The 22,056-nt window shown below is 35.7% G+C and overlaps 1 protein-coding gene across 3 annotated transcripts in view; it reads right to left on the reverse strand.

The window, feature by feature from the left end:
* CIP2A (cellular inhibitor of PP2A) overlaps positions 1-22,056 on the reverse strand; it is a 35,661-nt gene that overhangs the window by 12,072 nt on the left and 1,533 nt on the right. For 2 of the 3 annotated variants that reach the window (XM_015069178.3, XM_053220813.1), the window contains exons 2-13: positions 19,146-19,293; positions 16,848-16,960; positions 15,903-15,997; positions 15,300-15,396; positions 14,296-14,418; positions 14,006-14,151; positions 10,455-10,530; positions 8,625-8,843; positions 7,190-7,349; positions 5,548-5,689; positions 4,342-4,441; positions 2,739-2,857 (exon numbers count right to left, since the gene is read on the reverse strand). In XM_015069178.3, coding sequence (XP_014924664.1) covers positions 2,739-2,857; positions 4,342-4,441; positions 5,548-5,689; positions 7,190-7,349; positions 8,625-8,843; positions 10,455-10,530; positions 14,006-14,151; positions 14,296-14,418; positions 15,300-15,396; positions 15,903-15,997; positions 16,848-16,960; positions 19,146-19,293 — 1,538 coding nt within the window. Of the gene's footprint in view, positions 1-2,738; positions 2,858-4,341; positions 4,442-5,547; positions 5,690-7,189; positions 7,350-8,624; positions 8,844-10,454; positions 10,531-14,005; positions 14,152-14,295; positions 14,419-15,299; positions 15,397-15,902; positions 15,998-16,847; positions 16,961-19,145; positions 19,294-22,056 lie in introns of those variants that run through there. The other variant, XM_027077681.2, reaches the window with a different exon arrangement.

Genomic DNA, 22,056 nt, shown 5'->3' on the forward strand with positions numbered 1-22,056 from the left:
TTCTTACCATGGACAACATCACCCGTCCTTTACCTATGTCCTTCAGTCTTGCCCTTTCTCGTCAGTACTTTCTCGCCAACCTGACTATTCTGCCCCTTCTACTTACCATATCTTGTTCCTGCCTCAGGGCCTTTGTATGAGCTGTTCCTTTACCAGATCTGCATAGACTTGGCTCCTTCTTATCATCAGGTCTCAGTTCAAATTCACTTCCTCAGAAAGGCCCCTCCATCCACAGTGAAGTGCACATTATGAAACTTAATTTTTTAAACTTGTATCCCAACTAGAATGTAAACCACATGACAGTGGCTCCTGGTCTAATTTACTGCAGTATCAAAAATGCCTATTAGAGGGGTGCCTGGGTGGCTTAGTCGGTTAAGCGGCCGACTTCGGCTCAGGTCATGATCTCGCAGTCCATAAGTTTGAGCCCCACGTCGGGCTCTGTGCTGACAGCTCAGAGCCTGGAGCCTGTTTCAGATTCTGTGTCTCCCTCTCTCTGACCCTCCCCTGTTCATGCTCTGTCTCTCCCTGTCTCAAAAATAAATAAAACGTTAAAAAAAAATTAAAAAAAAATGCCTATTAGAGGGCCTGCACATTGCTGGCCCTCACCAGATGTTTGTTAAATGTCTAAATAAAACAAACATACACCAAAAACCTACTTATGTACCCACCCACCCAGCATATGAATTCACCTTATTAAACTAAGATGATGTAAACAAAGGCAAAAACAGACATAAATAAAACAAATGAATACCTTAAACAGTGTCAAAAGAGAAACATAGACAACACCAGTAAGAATGGGGCAGCCAAGATATAAAGTGGTAGATTTCACATACAGAGACAGAGGATAAGACTCCCACTTTCAGTGAAGCTGAAGCTTTCCATTCTGAAACACAGGGGCTTTCCTTTATATCAGATTACCAAAGTTGGAGCAACCAAGCCACCACAAAATGAAGCAGCTTCACAGACCACTTTTTAAAAAAAATTTTTTTAACGTTTATTTATTTTTCAGAGAGAGAGAGAGAGAGACAGAGCTTGAGGGGAAGGGCCAGAGAGAGTGGGAGACAACAGAATCTGAAGCAGGCTCCAGGCTCTGAGCTGTCATTCCAGAGCCTGATGTGGGGCTCGAACTCACAAACCATGAGATCATGACCTGAGCCGAAGTCAGACGCTTAACCGACTGAACCACCCAGGCGCCCCCAGACCACTTCTATCTTTAAATTGAGAAGCTCTCTATTTGTCCATTTATTTGTTTAAAAATATTCACTATAAAATGAAGACAATTTTGATTATGTGGTCTTGTTCTCCATAGTTCTTAATCTCTTAATTTAGGATTACTTAAATTATTAATTCTGAAAAATGAGTTTGCTAAATTAAATAGCAGAGGTTAGCAAACTTTTTAAAAGACAATGCAGTAAGTATCTTAGGCTTAATAGTTACAACTACCTAATCCTGATGTCATAGCATGAATGTAGACACAGAAAATACAGACAATATGAAAATGAATGGGTATGTTCTTGTTGCAATAGAACTTTATTTACAGCCTGCCTGCTGGCTATAGTTTTCAGAACGCCAGCATACAGTAATGTCTTACCTGCTTATCAACTTGCTTCAGTTTATTCAAACCACTTTTACAAATTCATTTATACTAGCCACTTAAATGTTTTTTTTTAAGTTTATTTATTTTTGAAAGAGAGAAAGTGAGTGAGCAGGAGAGGGGCAGAGAGGGAAAGAGAGACAATCCCAAGCAGGTGCTGCACTGACAGTGCAGATGTGGGGCTTGAACTAATGAACTGGAAGATCATGACCTGAGCTGAGACCAAGAGTCATATGCTTAACCGACTGAGCCACCAAGGTGCCCCAAGCCCCTTAAATTTTTTAAAATTAAGGTAGACACAACTGGACATTTGGTTAACCATTTAGTTTACAGAGAGCCCAAAAATCTCAATTTTTTTCAAACATAACAGCAAATACTCTCTTAATGTTTGAAATTAATGAGTATAGCGGACAATTCTGCCTGGCCATTATCTATTCCACTTTCTGAAAAAAAGCACAGGATTTTTCTTTAGGAACACTACCACCGCACCCAACCTTTCAGTCCACATAGTTCTTTACGGCTGAACCCTTGGTATCCGTAAAACAATCCAGATCTGGTCAATGAGAGTGATGCTTAGACTTATCATTTATACAACAGGGAAAGTTCTTTGTTTTCTTTTCTGTTTTGTTTTTGTTGGTAGTTTTTTAGTCCTAAACGCTATGTTCTTTATTAAGTGTTTAATCCTTTAGAGCAGGTTCTCATCATATCCTCTGGCAATTCTGTGGTTACCTACAACCCTTAAGCTGAGGAAGTTTTTCCTCAAATCTAACCTAAATGTCTTTTTACCTTTTTTTTTTTTAAGTACAGCTGACACAGGGAAACGTGTTCTATCTTGTAAGAAATAAACTGATAGGATGTAAAGCATGGTTCAGAAGCTGCTATGTTAATAGAGCAACTGAGAGAGAAAGAGGCATAGTGCCTGGATAAAATATTTAACCACCTAAATGTAGTTTTTCCCTGAGTATACACCTGGTCTTTTCAGTTACTGGAATCAAGTTTTCTTTTAGTCACTTGAAAAATTACTGACTGTTACAATGTCTTTAATTCACAAATTTTCTAATCTATCTGTATTGAGGACTACCAAAGAAACATAGCAGGATATTCTAGAACCACGAGAGATATACCGCAAATGACTACAACTCACACTAAGGCAGGAAAATCTGGCAGTGGAGCAGCTTCCAATAGTATTCCCAATCCACACTGTACTTGTTCTCTATTATCTGATGTTAAAGCAAAAGCCAAGGGTGTAATCAGGCGTGGATCCTAAGTAAATCAGAAACCAGAAAACAAGAAGCAGAAAGAATAATGTCAGGCTTTTTAGAGCAAGATGAGTAAATAGAGCTAAATCATAAAATAATTCTAGGCAAATTGTGAACAGTTTCTACCTGATGTTCGAATGTATTTATTAGCCTTTACCTAGTTATAGTTATCTACACAGTCAATATGAACACTAGCTTTAAAAATTTCTGGCAAAAGTTTTGAATGGTTTTGTTGTGCCTATGAAAATCATATTTTCAATATTTGGATGAATTTAAAATATCATCCATAGCTGACTGATTTTTGAATTTTGTTTGTCCAGCTACCCTTAAAAAAAAATCTGGCTATAAGAAATAATAACTAATCATTTCCAAGTAAGAATAAAATTCAAACTAAAAAAATTCTAATTTAGTAACTGAAATAATTATACTTAAAGCATAAGTCTTTCATGCCAGCAAGTATTTTTTATTAGTACTGTAAGCCCCAAATAATTTATTCTGAAAAACATCTCCTAAAGGACATAAAAATCAGTTTGATTCAATTTTTAAGGTGTTAACAGAGAAAAATACTAAAATATGAATCCTTTATAATTATCCACATTTTACTATGTTGAGTGTCTTGTAAGTACTCAGTTACAATTGAAGGCCACAGAACCATGTTAAGAGCTGGGCTTTATCTCCATAACCTTCATGGTAACTCTTTGTAACTGCTCCTATGGAGAGGGATCATTATTTTCATTCTGTAGTTACGGAAACTGGAGTTCAGAGAAGTGAAATAACTTGCTCAAGTCCTCAAGTCCACACTAATAAATGGTGGAGTCAACATCTGAACTCCATCTCTTAAGCATTATGCTCTCAGAGTGTGTAAGTGGCACCTGTGTAAGGTTTCAGTTTTGGCTTCTATACAGGCCCCGGAGCCATCTTTGTTAAATCATTATAGTAACTTAACTCACACATGTAAGTCAGGTTTTGTGGCTATCAAGGTAAACATTTAGAGCTCTTATTCAGCTACTACTATCATCAAAATTTTTGAGTTAGCTATTTTCTGCACACCCTCTCTCATCCTGTTATCATTCACAATCAAGTCCTTTTCTTCCAGATGTGTCCTTTATCCTCTTAATATCCTACCTCATCAACGCCAACCAAAACCAAAACTCCAAAACAAATACCACCCCCTCTTCACTGCAATACTAGTAGAAATAAACAAACATGAAGTAGGACACAAGAAAGGAAAAAGGCTGAGGAAGCACTACTATCATAAACAGCCCATACATTAGAATCAGAAGCATTTATGTTCAATTTCTGCAAAACTATGTAAAATCACCATATACTGGGAACATTACAGCTACTTAAGACAACTAACAATTGTCTTCTGATAGCCAATTCTAAGAGAAACATTTTCTAAAGATTAAGAATATTAAAACAGAAAATCACACATTAGGAAGCATTTATGTATGAATAAACTTCAATATTTGAAGAGTTTAAACTCACCTGCAGGATTTTGTAGAAGCTTACTTCCATGCCAGGAACCAATGGTTTAAGCTTGTTCATCAAATCAAGAGTTTTCAAAACTACATCAGCAGCAAGTTTGCTTTAAAAATAAGTCATATTTCAATTAGATAACTAAAAAACTGCTTAGAGATTTATTTCTGTCATAATTCTAAGAATATTCTGAAAAACCAACACTTTTGTTTCTAAACCTCAGGAAGATGAAGTATTTTATTTATTTATTTATTTTGAGAGAGAGAAAACCCAAGGAGGCTCTGCATGCTGAGTCCGACATAGGCTTGATCTCATGAACTGCGAGATCATAACTTGAGCCGAAATCAAGAGTTGGACGCTTAACCAACTGAGCCACCTAGGCGTACCAAAGTATTGTTTCTTTTGGGAAGTAAAAATACAATAGAGACCAGCATCCTTATAACCCAAGTCCAAAAAAACAAATTGGCATTAATAGTCTAAGTTTAGACAGTGTTTGTTTTTCTAAACTCAAATACCAGCATGCTTCAGTTTTCTGCTCCAAATTACTAGTAGCATTGACAACATGACCTATTTAATTCTTAGCTCTGTCATTGGAATATCAACAATAAAGGGCAACCTTAAGTGGTGTAGAATACCTAATATTTACCAATACACTAAACCATGTTTTCAGCCTTGTACCACAAGGCAGTATAAAAAAGTAAAAAAAGGTAATCCTTGTCCTTGAGGACCACAAATTATTGACAATTTCAACATGGAAATCAGAACAAATCAGTATGTAGCATTTAGCAGGTCCTCACTAAAGACTTGTTAATGGACTTAATTCATGAGGGAGGAGGGGGATAAAATAATCTCATCACTATCAGAGAAAATCCACCTTTAAATGAAAGTCCTGACATGCCAGTGAAAAGAACAACCTTTGTAAGTACAAAAACTACTAATTTCCTCATAATAAAAAAAATGACTGTTTTTCCATGCTTTTTGGTTAAAATGAACATAAAAATAATTCCTGAGGCAATGTCAAAAAAGCCTCCTAAAAAGGAATATAAAAGACCCTTAGATAATAACAAATTAAAACAACACAAAATGAACAATGGAAAACAAATCACATGTTAAGATTATCCTTTCTTTAGAAGCATATAAACTATGAATTGAATGTTTTTAAAATTATGAAAAAACTTTTGTTAATTCTGAGCCATTTGGATTTCATATACGCACCACAAATCAGAATCTGCTACCTTTGTTCCAAACCCCAGATCAATCTTGCCATATGTAAATTGTTGTTCTATCAGAGTGGTACATTTGACAGTAGTCAGAATTTTTGCAACATGCATTTTTAGAGTATCATCTCCACACAGAGGTAAGTTTTGTTAAGGAATATAAAAAATTTTCAAAAAACCGCTTATATTTGTATAGCACTTTATAGTATTTAGAGTGATTTCATACAAAGTATCTTGTCACTCCACTTCCATACAATTATTATTAGCTCAATGGCAGATTAGAAACTAGACCTCAGAGAATTTAAGTGACTGATAAGTGGCAAGAGATGGGACTGAGACCAAAAGTCTGTTACTCTGCCAGATGTTAGTATTAGCAGGTTATCACAATGGTTCAATATTTGCTGAACCAAGGAAAGTTATTTTTTCCTATTTTGTATACTACAAGTTAATTTGAATATCTATATTAAAAAGGGGTCGGCTTTGGCTCAGAATAGTACCAGTTTTGAGGTTTGCATATAACAGCTATCTCTAGGATCAAGCAACATAATCATGTGTCTCTACAGCAGTGGTTTTCAACTTTGGCTGCATGTTAGAATCACCTGGGCAGTTTGAACAATCAATCACAACACCTCCCCCTCCCCCCCCCCCCCCCCCAGGGTTTCACATTACTCCAATTAAATTAGAATTGCTGGAAGGAAGTAAGGTTCAGGTGTATTTTTAAAACATTCTCCAGGTAATTCTAACACATAGCCAGGGCTGGGAATTACTGCGGTAAAAAAAATTAAGAAGCAGCAGCTCAGAGAAGAGAGTAAACAGATGTGGAATTTGCTCTAGGGCAGGACAAAGTTGAGCAAATTCTTGTTGCTCTGAGATATAAAAAAGAAAACCTGACCAGGTATAATATAAGAGATATGGTTTAGATATAATGGCTCCTTATTGATAATAGAAAGCATTAATGAAATATTTTAAAAATGGAACTTGGGCTTCATATGGACATAGAATCAGCTGATCTAAAAGAAAACAGCTAGCACAAGGAAAGACCTAAGAAAAATGCATGCAATATGGAAGTTAGGCAGTGACATTAACTGAACTCAAGCTTTTCTTTTTTAGAAATAAATGAATTTGTCTTGACAACATTTGTCTTTTCTATAACCAAGTGTGATGTCATCTTTATTAAAACATTCCTAGAGACTTTAATTTTCAGTAAAAATTATAATATAAACTAAACTATAATGACTCTACTGATGTTTGTTTATTCTCTGATTTGCTGCTACCAACGGTGGCACCACAAATCGCCCAGGGACAGCAATTAGCACTAGAGTAACAGAGCGGTTCTGTTACTTTAGAATATATCTCCTAATCTCAAATTATGATAAAAATGTCCAAATTAAGTTTAAAAAGTATTCTAAAAATATTATTTAGTTCAAAAGTTTTACAAAGAAAAATAAGGAAAAAATAAAGTCTGGATAACTTTTTTCACACTCTTTATTGAGGATTAGTTCTATAGTTTAAACTTCAGTAATTCTGAATAGATGCAAGCGTGAGAAATGACAAAATTACAAATAAAGACAAAAATGCAGTAAATGTGATGCTAGAAAAAAATGAGCGGTTAGTTTCCATGTTTTAACAGCAAAGGATATTTAACAAAACTTCAGTGGCCTTGACCATTCTTTCGCATTTTTTTCTTAGTAAAGCTTCATTTAGATTTTGTTCTGTGAATTGAAGTTGATCAAGGATTGTAGGCAGTAGAAGGGTCACAAATCGGTCAGCTGAGGAGCAGTTAGCAGTATCTACAACATCCTGGAGAATTAACCACCACCAATGATTAAAAATCAAAATAAAGATGGAATAAAGAACACAGAGCTAGTCATCACTGAGCTGCAACACTCTCATCACATTTCTTATAATTACTTCAATAGTTGATTGACCTGTGTCTCCTATTTAAAATCTACCCAGTTTTGATGGCTATGACTTTTTTCTTAAATGGAACAGGAAGGTTTGGGGTTATTCAACTGTAAACAAGACTTAAAAAAAAATTTTTTTTTTAAATGTTTATTCTTGAGAGAAAGAATGAGTGGGGGAGGGACTGGGAGAGAGAGAATCCCAAGCAGGCTCCAGGCTTTGAGCTGTCAGCATAGAGCCTGATGAGGGGCTTGAACTCATGAACCACAAGATCATGACCTGAGCTAAAGTCAGATGCTTAACCAACTGAGCCACCCAGGTGCCCTTCAACTACAAAGAAGACTTTTAACTAGACTGTATCTGTGATTTCAAAACAAGAATCCTGAATTTGCCAAGTGAAATTACATAATTAAATAACAATCACTGGTCTTAATACTTTACAACCATAAATAATTCCCATCAAGGATCTTGAAAGGCTTTTTAAAACGCTAAAACTGATTAACGGTCAAGACCAACATAAAACAGAAAGAATAATTTGTGCATAATCTTTGACAAATATATTTAATCACTCATATACATTTTTGTTTGTGCCTAGGATCCAGTCATGAAGGGAAACACTCCAGGAAGATACTGTGTTAGGCAGAATGGTATAAAAACAGGGAAAACAGTAGAGAATGCTAAATGACCTAGATAGTAGAAACTACCAGAATGTAATAGCCTCTACAGAAAGAATTTTTGTCTGTATCCTAAGTGCCTCGCATTGTCTGGCATGTTCCACTCCATCTGAGTGACTGAATCCAATGTTCTTATATTAATCCACTCAAAGGATAATAAAGATGGTCAACAGTATCCACTGAGACGGAGAAGCTGAATGTTACTACTGCAAAAAACATAGTCATACAACAATAAACCATACAAATCTCAGCTAATACCTTTACTTATTACACTGAAAGGAATACATATAAGTTATTCAGTGTGAAAAAAGAAAACAGTAATGTCCCTGACTTTGCCCAAAAAAAGGAAATTTAGTAGGTCAATGGTAGGGAGCTTGTTACTTGAAAAGTTTTCATAAAGTATATAAACACTTTGAAATTTACTGTGAATATTTTTGAAAGTAAACTGTTCACTGAGAATCATAAAAATGAAGAGGCATTTTGGTTATCATTATATTACCTCAAATATTTCCTTGAACAAGTCCAAAGCTAAAATAGAACAGTTTTCTGATCCATCCAGAGGTTGGCTTGACCAACGAAGTAGAGCCACAGTAGGATCTAAACATTTAGAACGGCTTCCCAGAATGGTGTTGCCAGATGGAGACTGCTCAAATATCATCTGAGTGAGCACATGGCGCAGCTGAGTCACTGAACAGAAGGCAAGAAGTAATTCTAAAACCTGTGCAATATAAAGTCTTCGTTAAATGTCAATTTCATTGGCCTGTAATGCACAAAGCAACCAAATGATGAAGTTGAAAATGACATATTTTTAAAGAAAATATTCTAAAACAAAAATTAAAAACAGCTTCCAATTTTTTTTACTATTCTTTTTCTTTCTTTCTTTTTTATTCGTTGGTGCAAAAAGGTGATTTTATTAAAGCAGGGGGACATGTGTGCAAGCAGGGGAGGGACAGAGGGAGAGGGGAGAGAAAGAATCCTAAGCAGGCTCCATACTGGGAGTGAGATCATTACCTGAACCGAAATCTAGAGCCAGACACTTAATTGACTGAGCCACCCAAACTCCCTGAAATGACCATACTTTTAAGACAGCACTGTATTAATCAGGAGACCATATGCTATGGTTTGGTTTGACACTGTACTGTGTTCCAGTCCATCCTTACGACAGTATTGCACTGTTTTAACTATTACAGCTTTACGTTAAGTCTTAACATCTGGTAGTGTTAGAAATCCTCCAACTGTGTTCACTTTTTCCAGGATGGCCCTGGTTATTTTTGGACTTTTGTATATCCATGTGAATTTTATAATTAGCTTCCCAATTTCCATATACACCAAAGACAAAAAGAAATATAAAAACAAAAAAACCCACTAAAGCCTGCTATGATTTTGCAAGTGTTCTAATCTATGAACTTAGTATATCTGTATTATTTAGGTCTTTTATAGCTCTCAATGTTTTGAATTTTTTAAAAATATTTATTTATTTTTGAGAGAGACAGACAGAGCACAAGTGGGGGAGGGGAAGAGAGAGAGGGAGACAGAATCTGAAGCAGGCTCCAGGCTCTGAGCTGCCAGCACAGAGCCCAACACAGGGCTTGAACTCACAAACCATGAGTTCATGACCTGAGTTGAAGTCAGACGCTTAACCTAGTAAGCCACCCACGCGCCCCTATCTCTCAATGTTTTATAATTTCAGAGTAGAGACCTTGTGTGCGTTGTGTTGAATTTACCCCCTCAGCATCTGATGTTTTAAAAAATCAGAAAATAGGAGTGCATGGGTGGCTCAGTTAAGTGTTCCACTCCTGATTTCAGCTCAGGTGATGATCTGTTTGTGAGATTGAGCCCCATGTCAGGATCTGTGCTGATAGCATGGAGCCTGCTTGGGATTCTTTCGCTTTCCTTCTCTTTGCCCCTCCCTGGCTCACACACAAGTGTGTGCACTCTTTCTCCCAAAATAAACAAATAAACATTTAAAAAAAAAAAACCCAGGAAATCGTGTCATTTTTAAAGCTGCATTTTCTATGTAATGTTTTGTACATGTCTTTTGATGAGCTTATGGATATGTCTCTCTTAGCTATGTAGCTTAGGAGTGGAAACGCGGTGTCACAGGGTGTATGCATATTCACTAGGCACCGTGAAACAATTTTCCAACGGGAATGTACCAGTGAATGAAGATTTGAGGGTTCTAGGGTATTGGTAATGCTCTATTTTCTGATCTAGGTAATAGTTATATGACTGTGTTCAGTTTGTAAAACTTCAGAGCTGCACATTTAAGATTTTTCTGCACATTACAGTTTTCAAAAATTTAAAACAAAAAAGTTATGTTTTTACACACCTTTGAAGAAGAATCAGGATCCTTTCCATTAAGAAGACCTAATACTTGACTGAGACATGAAGAAAAGTGCTCATACCTAGTTTAAAATAAAAATATACATCAAATGATAAATATGAAATTGATACATCAAAAAGGATTTATATACAAGACAAATATAAAATTTAAGTGATTTCTTTCATCTATTTATTTTGAGCTTCTAATATAGAACAATCTTTGCAAAATTTATACTTGAATGATACATCCTGTATTTGGGAGAATGACTCTGTCGGAGAGCAATGGTTATATGACTGCTGCAAAGAGTTCAATTAGTCCTTCACAATGGTTATATGACTGTTCACTTTGTAAAACTTCAGAGCTGTGCAGTTAAGATTTTTCTGCACGTTACAGTTTTCAAAAGTTTAAATATTCAAAAGAATAAAGGGAGGCAGAACATATTATGTAATGTAAAATGCAACATTATAATGGAGAAATGTATAGGATGCTGGGAGGATGAGTATCAAACCCATACTTGCTGTGGTAGGCCAGATCAGCTGAGGTTTCCCAGACTTGAGTCTCAAAAAACAAACAGGAATTAGACATCAGAAGGGGAAAGTATTCCAACCTTCCAGCAGAAGTACTTCAGAGGGAATAGCACATGGTTACACAAAAGGCATTTCTAGCAAGTTGGGGATTCTATTTATCGTCTGAAATGCTTAGACAAAAGTACCTACAAAAATGTAAAGACACAGGGATAAGAGCTTACCAGAGACCAGATTTTTGATGGCTATGCTGGGAACCTGGATATTTACCTTGAATGCAATGGGAGATCACACACTTTAGCATTTTATTTTTTTTAATGTTTATTCATTTTTGAGAGAGCGAGTGAGCGAGCGTAGGGGACGGGCAGAGAGAAAGGGAGACACAGAATCTGAAGCAGGCTCGACGCGGGGCTCAAACTCACGAACCGTGAGATCATGACCTGAGCCAAAGTCAGATGCTTAACCAACTGAGCCACCCAGGCGCCCCAAGAACACAGACTTTAAAGGGGACATACGGTTGAAGGAAAGTTGAATATAAGTAAAGGGAGGCAATAGAATGGGACACACTGAAGAGACAAGACACTTGAAAAAGAGGACAGAATGAGAGTTAATGCACAGAATAACAAGATGTGTGTTTATGAGCGAAACAGAATGGCACCAAATAAGAATTGGTATAAACACAAGTAAATTGGTTCAGGAGCAAAAATTTGAAACAATTCCAATCAGGTAGGATTCAGGTTGTTGTTGCTGTTGTTCTGTGAAACAAAGATAAGGTCATCTTCTGAGTGAAAAGTGTCAAGAGGAAAGTAGTAAATATTTGAAAGACCACTGTAGATGGGGTGCCTGGGTGGCTCAGGTGGTTACACATCTGACTTCTGCTCAGGTCGTGATCTTGCAGTTTGTGGGTTCAAGTCCCATGTCAGGCTCTGTGCTCACAGCTCAGAGCCTGGAGCCTGCTCCAGATTCTGTGTCTCCCTCTCTCTCTGCGCCTCCCCTGCTCATATTCTGTCTGTCTCTCTCTCAAAAATAAACATTAAGAAAGAAAGAAAGAAAGAAAGAAAGAAAGAAAGAAAGAAAGAAAGAAAAGTCCACTGTAGGAAATGTAAAACAAAGCTGGGAATAAATATGACAGGTGCTGTCCAGATAGAGATAGTGAGTATATGGGATACAAACTCATAAAGTGTGATTTTCCCAGGTTTTGATTGGGAACCCGGCCATTAGACTTTGGGACAGATTCAAGAATAGTTTGCTAAATGGTATAGCAAATGAACAAGACAACACAATTAAATACAAGTTCCTTTCCAGAGGTGATTCTGGAGTTCTAGGCTAGACAGAAAATAGATAGTGAAACTGAGAGATTTATGGAAGAAGAGATTAAGCAACCACTTACTAATGCTAAATCAGATTATCTTTTGGTCCTCCTGCAGAGGTATATCCTGTTTACTTAGAAGTTGTTAAATAAGCACTATTTGATGGCCAGAATGGGTATACTGGGAGGACTCTTAGAACAGATAAAGAGAGAACAGGTAAAGGAAGGGCACTCTGGAAGGTTTTCTTATCCACCTATGCTTAAGAAAAAAAAAATGAAATGCTAACATGAATGCTTCTTGGTTCTGAAAAACATCAGTTAACCACATGGATAGTAATCAACCTTGCCCTAGTGGTTAGCTTTTTAAATTTTTTTAAATTTAAATGTTTTTATTTATTTTTGAGAGAAAGAGAGTGAGAACAGAGAGGCAGAGAGAGAGGGAGACACAGAAGCCTAAGTAGGCTCCAGGCTCTGAGCTGTCAGTACAGAGCCAGATGCGGGGCTTGAACTCAAGAACCATGAGATCAAGACCTGAGCTGAAGTCAGATGCATAACTGACTGAGCCACCCAGGCGATCCAGCTTTTGTTTTTTCAACTTCTAGATTCTATGTTCCTTAAAATTAGGGACTATGTCTTTATACAACTTTTGGATTCTACATTCCTCAAAGATTAGAGACTAAGTCTTCAAATCCCTGCCTCTGCTAATAATCCCTCCTCCCCCAATACTTAACCACAGGAGGGGCTCAATAATTGTTTTCTCATTTGTGAACGACTAAATGAACTCTGAAGCAATCCCTACAACTTCCTAATTCATGATTACAAAGTAGCTAAGGCATTGGGAAATTTTAACTTCAGAAATTAAAAGGCCAGGGTGCCTGGGTGGCTCAGTTGGTTAAGCAATGGACTCTGGATTTGGCTCAGGTTAGGATTTCACAGTTGTGTGATCCAGCCCTGCTTTGGGCTCTGTGCTGACAGTGTGCAGCTGGCCTGGGATTCTCTCTCCCTCTCTCCTCTTTCTCTCTCTCTCTGGCCCTACCCAGCTGTGTACATGCAAGTGCTCTTACTCTCTCTCTCTCAAAAATAAATAAATAAATATTAAAAAAATATTAATGACAGAATCAACATGTAACAAAAAGATGGGTCTGACTAGCAGTTATCTGAGATGTTTATTTAAGAAAAAAGATATAAAAAGGCCATGAGCTCTTTGGAAAACAGTCGCTAACTGATCTCAAAAGATAAATGATTACATGAAATGTCACTGAGATAGAATGGGCATAAAAAATGTGTTCTCATTTTACCTTAAGACACAACAGAGGCAAACAATAATGTTATCCATTTTTATGCAGAAAACAAAAAAAGGACAAACACACTGACATGAATGTTCTTATGGTAACAGTATTCTTTCAAAGAATTCTAATGTCAAGATTTAAAACTGGTGTTGGAAAAGATTAATCAAGATGTGTATATTTAAGAGAATGAGACAACTTTATTCATCTAAGAAACACACACACCTGCCCTGTTCTTACACTTTTACATTTCAGGCCCGAAAAGCAAAATGACTGGGAATAAAGCACATCAAAATATTTCAATTTTATTCCTTGTTCATCAGTAGAATCCAAGTTCACTAAATCTGAAAAGGCAGTTTTATTAATAACAAACATATGTTGGTTGAAAACAAAAAAAAGAAATACCAGTAAGTCTTAAAATTTGTCAGAGAGCCATACCTGGTAAGATAATCAGCAATTTTGGGATTCTTAAGGAGATCCATCAATAGATCAACTGAATACTTCCTAGTAAGTGTGCCATCACCGTTTATGAGAATATTAAATATTAGCTGAAAAGTCTGATGAATGTTTCGAGCATGGAACAGCTTAAAAACAAATCAGGAAAACTATATTATACAAAAAATTTAGGTCAACACCATTCTAAAGTTTAACAGAGTCTCAATGACTTAAAATATCAGAGAATACAAATTCCAGAACTATTTCACAAATAATAAAAAAATCATATTTACCTTTTCCCCAACCTCTTCATTTAATGTCAAACTGGACAATATTGAAAGTGCAAACACAACCACAGTTAAACTACTATGGGCCAGGAAGCTTATAAGAGTTCGATAAAAAGATTTCACATTATTCTGAGAAAGAAAAAAGTTCAAAAAGATATTAAAACAAAAATTAGTATTATATTTTGGTTTAGGATGTCTATCTTGAACAGAGTAGGTAATCTTTTATTAAACATTATCAAACTTGATAGATCATTCAAAAAGTGAGATGGCACATTTTCCATATTGCTTATAGTAATAAAAACAGGTACAATCTCAGTGGAAAGTTGAGTCCCATGTTAAGATATGGAACTATGAGGAAATGTTTATCTTTCCCAAACACTTCCATGGCTCAAGATAACCTTCTGTCTCCAAAGCACCTCCAGTACATGAACAAATGAGATACTGTTTAATTTAACAACAGGAAACAGGTGATACTGGGTACTGCACAGCAGGGAAACTGTTCACAAACTAAGAATCAAAGAATTTTCTTGATTTAACATATTTCTAACAGTGGTTCAGTTAACCTCATTTGTTCACCTTCAGTGATCACAAGGGCTGGTGATTACTGCTAGTCATTTATTCATGGATCTTTCTAGCGGAGTTGCCACTAATTTTGTGGAAATAGAAGACTGAGGTAAACGGAATTGCCAGTGATGTGCATCCTTCCTATTAGCACAAAATAATTTAGAATTTCTCTTATTACTTAATACAAGAAATAGTGGGATGCTATAGAGAAGGAAAACTTTTAGTACTCGTTTATTAATACTTATCATCTTAAATACAACATGTGCAAAGGGTGGAATACTTCAAGTTAATTATGTGTCAATATGATTGTTCCTTAATTCTGATGAGTCAGCTGCATGAGACATGAGAATTCTTGTTAATCTATTTTTAATGAAAAAGATGGATACAATTTTCTTTAAGTTTAGAACCCACCACAAATAAGAAAGATTTTACGCAAAACTTCTTACCAAAGTCTTTATGTATGTTTGAACAGAAAGATTGTGTCGACAAAGATTTGCCAATAATCCTAGACAAGGCATTGTTAACTCATCTTCAGGAGACTGACTGTTGTTTTAAGGAAAATAATAAAAGATAAAAGCATTAAGTTCATTTTAAATTACTCTTTTATAGTAATTCACATTTAAACTCCTTTTTATATGCAAAAACAATGTGAACACAGTCAAGCTTTGAGTAGTATTTGGACCATTTATTTCATGTTTTGAAACTAAATGATCTTATTGAATTGTAGCACAGAAATATGGAAATAACAGAATGACCATGTGCTATCTCATCAGTATATTCTCCTATCAAGATTAAATATAAGCATACAATTTTCAGGGTTGATAGTTTTCTGTCCAAATCAATTCATTTTATAAATTTCTGTTATGAAGACTAAAGCCGCTTTATGCACTCGATCCTTGAAACTATCTAAAAGGAGTAAACAAGAATCAGAGTCTCACTCAATTTAAAAAGCTGGAAAAAATTATCTAAGAAAAACTGAACTATTCCACAGTTTTAGTTTGAAAATAAATCAACAAATTATTTGGTTACATGTTTGGTTGCATACTCACATATGATCTATCAGGAATGTAATTAACTCATCTATATTGGCACCAGAATGGAGAATTTTGATGTTATATGTTAATCTTTGTAGAAGTTGAATGCACTGAGAATAAAAAAAAATAGTAATAAATATAAACATAAAAACATTTCATATGGACTCCTAATCATATTCTGAGTGTGTCACCATTTTAGGAAGCAGAGTTTAGAGCAAGAACTTTTCGATTTCTTAAATGGTTCATTTTTATTTTTAAACATAAAGTAGTGAGACTACTAAGAATTTTAGGGTTCATTTCCTGATTCCACACATTTCCACACAATCTATTTTAAACAGAGCATCTTGTCATCAACCTGGTTCACTTAACCATCTTAAACAAATATGCAAGCTGAAACATATATATTCCATCAATTCTAAGATATATTTTTTCATATTTTTGCCACTTTTAAAACTGCATGTCAGTGTAATTGGTAATGTTTTCCTTTCTTGCAACTGATGGCACTTTAGGTTCAATAAAATATTATCTGTATGAGAACTTCAAGTCTATGCTAAATAAAACTAAATCTATAGCTTCAATTTTTTTGTAGAATGTTTCCTCAACAGACTGAGACTAGATGCCAACTCATTTGCAATTTTAATACGAATAGCTTACATCTCAAAATGCTGACATCTGTGTTTATAAGTCTGTCAAAGCAGTTATAATGTAGATTTGTTTCTCTTCAAAATAATGCTGGATGTGGATAAGCTTCCCTCCTCTAGAAACTTTTAAATTAGTAGTACATGTGTAATCAACCAGCTCTTAAATTTATTAATGGGGAGAACTGGGCCTATTCATGCAGTATTATGCCAGCACATATGCTATAAGCTAGCAATTTCCAATAGATACTGTGAATTTTGATCTGCAAATAAGGAAGGAAAAAGAAGTATTAAGTGAAAAGTACTGTGTGGGTGTATGTACCTGCAAAAACACTGAATCACCATGGCAAGTGCTGCCCCGACAAACCATTCCTGCCAGCACGCTATTCAGGTTGTATGTGTTCTGAAGACAGTCTCTGGTTTCATTGTCTACAGCTGTAAGTTAAGATAAAATGGCACCAAATATTTAAAAAAAAAATTTTTTTTATGTTTTTTAATTTTTTTTTTTGAGAGAGAGCAAGCGAGCGAACAGGGGAGGGGCTCCCTCTCTCAAGAGGGAGACACAGAATCTGAAGCAGACTCCAGGCTCTGAGCTAGCTGTCAGCACAGAACCTGATGCGGGGCTCAAACTCACAAACCATGAGATCATGACCTGAACCAAAGTCAGACGCTTAACCAACTGAGCCACCAGTTGCCCCAAAATGGCACCAAATGTTTTTATTCATGGTTTTCATGAATAAAAGAGAAATAATCTTTAAGTTTATTTTGTATTAAAGTTACTTATCAAGTATGATATGGCTATTTTACTTATAATTACTTTCCAATTCAAAAGTTTAATCAAAGAAATAGTATAAGCTGTAAAAGGGAAGGGAGTATAAGCTTTTCCTTTTCTGTCAATAAACAAATGATTTTTCTATGTAGACTAATTTAAGGGAAAAACTTGCTTTACATACTTGCAGAAATTTTGCAGTTAAAAGATTATCATCTCAATTTTTCTGTAACTTAAAGCTGCTCTAAGGAATAAAAGTCTATTAACTAAAAAGTAAAACTTAAAAAATAAAGACTGTAACTTTAAAAATTTCTAATATATTTAAATGTTGAAAATGACTGCCATTCTCACACAAAAGGTTGGTGGATATTAGAATTAGCATAGCTTTTTTGGAAAGTAATTTAGTAACGATCATCAAATTGAAAAATGACCTGAAAATTCTGAGAATTAACTCAACAGAAATATACTAATATTTGACCAAAAAATCCATAAAATGTTCATTGCACTATTGATTCTGATAGCAAAAAAAACTTGAAAAAGAGCATACATGAGTTTCCACCATTAGGAGCATAGCTGAATAAATTATAGTACTCCACAGTGTGGTACAAGGCAGCTATTAGATAACAACATGGAAAGATAGCTAAGATAAGTGAAAAAAAAAGAAAAATCTGATGCTCTACAACACCATTTTTAAAAAAATAACCAAAATTATCTGTTATAGAATAGAAAAGATCTAGAAAGGGACACCTGGCTCAATTGGTTAGTGCCGGACTTCACCTCAGGTCATGATCTCATGGTTTGTGAGTTCGAGCCCCATGTCTGGCTCTGTGCTAACAGCTCAGAGCCTGGAGCCTGCTTCGGATTCTGTGTCTCCCTTTCTCCCTCTGCCCCTTCTCGGCTCACACTTTGTCCCTCTCTCTCTCAAAAATAAATACACGTTAAAAAAAAAAAATTAAAAAAAAAAAATAAAATATCTAGAAAGACACCTGTCAAACTCTTAAGAATGTTATCCACCAACGTAGAAATGATGAGGAGGTGGTGATGAATAAACACTCATTCTATTTTACTCTGTATCTGTACTAACTTGAGAGATACTGGGCCACAGTGGCTATTTAAATTTAGATTAATTGAAATTAAAGATTTAGTTCTTCAGTGTACTACTCACACTACAAACGCTCAATAGCCTTAATGTGGCTAATGGCTACTATAACAAACAATATACATATAGAATATTTCTATCATCACAGAAAGTCCTACTGGGCATGTTGGTCTATGTTAGTATTTTTGGATCACTGAGATTTTTTTTCATAATAAGCATGTATTAATTTTATAATCACACTCAGAATTATCTCCCCCCCACTCGCAAGCACACATTAAAAAAAAAAAGTACCCATTAAATGAAAATTTAAAAACTAAAGATAGAAGTAGAAAAAGCAACACCTACATTTTTACCCTTAGCTCTGAGTTCAGTGTAGCCTATCGAAAAAGAGTGATTTTTTTCATCGCTAGCTATGACTTTTCCGAGTGATGTAGTTAGCCGAGGTAATATGTGCATGTATTTTTTTTTTTTAATTCAAAAGTAGGCCAGCATGTCTCAAGGTATTCTTTTCTGTAGACCACTGAACCTTTGATATACTTCAGATTCTTTGTTCCAATAATTTTAAGAATGGATGCATACAATATTCTCTTTACAAGGGATCCATAATGCAAAATAGTTTTGAAAGGTCCCACAAGGAAGAAATCTTTTGAATGCGAATCATTCTCCAAAAAATACTATAACTAAATCCACCTTTTAAAAATATTAAATTCAACATCTTCTAAAAACTGGAAAAGAGAAACTAAATACATTACCTAGTTGAGACAGCAAGCTGATGATACTTAAGACCAGTGGTGCACTTATGCTTGGGTCTTCAAGTAGCTCCACAAGGCAGCTCAAGCATTCACTTGGTAGTATCTGATTTGGTGTAAACAATCGTGTGAGCTTCTGCCCAGAAATTACCTACAAAACAGTCATTAAAATGTGTTAGTTAAGATTTGGCAATTTGCATCTCTTCTCCACTTCAAACAAGAACTCAGTTCTTCCAAAGTACCACTGCCTCGCTTTTTCCCAATTTAGAAAAGTCATAAATGCTGTTCCCTCTGCCTGGAAAATTACCCATCTCTTCTCCCACTGGCTAATATAATCATTCAGATCTGAGTTTTAATCCGTTTCTGCCTGAAGCTAACCCTCTTCCACCAACTAGGTTAGGTTTGCCTATTACACTATCCTATTGTCTTTTATACTTTTATTTCACAAGCTGGCAAACTTTGACAACCCAGCAATACTTACCCTTACTACACAGAACACTCTATTAAGTCATAGGGTTTAAATCAACACTCTACTACCAACATATTTATTGAGTCAGTAAGTTCCAGTATATGCACTCCACCTATTTTTAAGGGAGACAATGCAAAGTGAAAACTAGCTAAATCCAAAGGCTTACCTATGGGATTAACTACGTGATCACTCCTTTTGTTCCCTCCAAAGACAGTTGCTGAGCCCAGAAGTTAGAGATGACAAAAAAGGAAGGTAAAAAAAATTATTTTAGGGGCACCTGGGTGGCTCAGTCGGTTAAGCGTCCGACTTCGGCTCAGGTCATGATCTCACAGTTCACGAATTTGAGCCCCACGTGGGGCTCTTTGCTAACAGCTCAGACCCTGGAGCCTGCTTGGGATTCTGCATCTCCCTCTCTCTCTAACCCTCCCCACTTGCGAGCATGCTCTCACTCTCAAAAATAAATTTAAAAAAAATTTAGAAAATTATTTCAAGTAGTCAGGTCAGGCACAAATTTTCTTTTGGGTTATTCAACTTTTTTACTCCCCTCTTAAAACTCTATAAACCACCCTCTCCTTTTCCCCCTGAAAAGGTAAAGCTGAGATTGAAGGCCAAAAACAGTTGTCAGCCATGTATTTTCAAAATGCTTTTTGAATGTTATTAAAAGCCTATTGTAAAAATAAGTATCTTTTCTATAAAGATGGAAAAAGTTATTTTAGAATTAGATAAAATTTTTTTTTGTTAAAAGGTCTAAGCAGGAATCCTTCCTTTCTATATCTCTCTTTTATTTCCTCACCCAGATGTCAGTTTTTCTTCTAAAGCTTTGCTGATAAGAAAGCTTCAGGATATTTATTCCTAAGGAATATTTTTGTTGTTGTTTATTTATTTATTTGAGGGAGAGAGAGAGCGCACAAGTAGGAGAGAGACAGAGAGAGGGAGAGAGAATCCCAAGCAGGATGCCCACTGTCAGTGCAGAGCCCAATGCAGGGCTCAGACCCACGAACCCGTGAGATCATGATCTGAGATGAAGTTGGTTGCTTAACTGACTAAGCCACCCAGGTGCCCCTGAAGAGTTTCGACATTAAAGTAAAAAACAAAAAACAAAAAACATTAAAGTAAATTTGAAAAGACAAAAAAATTTGATAGATATTTGGGGGTAAGGAATCTTCTTATTGCCCTTTTGCTTACTTATATAAAGCTAGTCCTTTAGAAGATAAAGACATTTTCTGCTTTAAAAACTATTTGCCTCAGGACAAGACCTGTATTTCAACAGCATAAGTACTCCAACATGTAATATTTATTACAAGGTAAAACGTAAAAACCACTTTACAAATTTTCTTTACTTGGATGTTTTCATGCAAACAGATTTTAGTAATAACTAATTTTAGCACTTACTTTGGCCTAAGCATTGTTCTATGTACATATGTTAATTCTTTTTATCTTCATAAGAACTGTTAAGTGCTGTTTTGCAGATGAGTAAACTGAGGCATACACCAAGACGCAGCATAACTGAAATTCATTGTTCCCGAATCCATGCTCATAATCATTATGTAACATTAGCACTATAAAAAACCACCAAAAGTGAGACCAGCCCAGCTCTGCCAATCATAAAAAAATTCAAAGCTCAGGTCCTGCATGGGGCTACAAAGAAAAAATATAGAAGTGCAAAATAGCAGAATCAATCATCTCCTTTCACATGATAGCCACTTCTTTGTATCCTCAGATGTTGCTCTCATGAAGTATGAACAAAGATATTCACCATTAGTATCACCCATCAAAATGGTTAAAATTTAGAAATCTGAAAACACTAAGGATCTGTGTGGATGAGTGACAGCAAATTTCACATATTGCTGGTAGGAGGGTAAAAATGGTGCAACCGGTGGAAAACTGCGTGGCAGTTTCAACAAAAAATGAACAAAGATCCACCAAAAGACCTAACAATTCCACTCCTAGGTATCTAAATGAGTGCATATATCTCAAAAAAATATAAAAATGTTTATAACATATTTGCTCTGAATCCTACCCAGAACTGGAAACAACCCAACTGCCCATCATCAGAATGTAAGTAAGCTCTTGCCCATTTATACAGTGGAATTCCTACATAGCAATAAAAAAGAATGAAAGTACTGGCACATGTGCAACATGAATAGATTTTATAGATTTGTAGAGTAGAAGCCAGACACAGAAGTACATATTATACGAGTCCACTTATCTGAACCTTATGAAACGGGACCACTGAAGAAACCTTATAGGGGACTGGAAATGTTCTGTGTCATGAAACAAGTGGTACCTACTTGACTATATACGTATGATAAAAACTCAAGCTCTTCACATAAGATCAGTGCACATTATGTGCTGTATGTATGTTATCTCTCTAAATGGCAAAAGAGTTTTCAGTAAAACCCTTAAAAGTTCCGGAATGCAGTATCAAGCAGTTTCTAAGCCTCA

Source organism: Acinonyx jubatus, chromosome C2 (assembly GCF_027475565.1).
Source record: "Acinonyx jubatus isolate Ajub_Pintada_27869175 chromosome C2, VMU_Ajub_asm_v1.0, whole genome shotgun sequence".
Lineage (NCBI taxonomy): Eukaryota > Metazoa > Chordata > Mammalia > Carnivora > Felidae > Acinonyx > Acinonyx jubatus.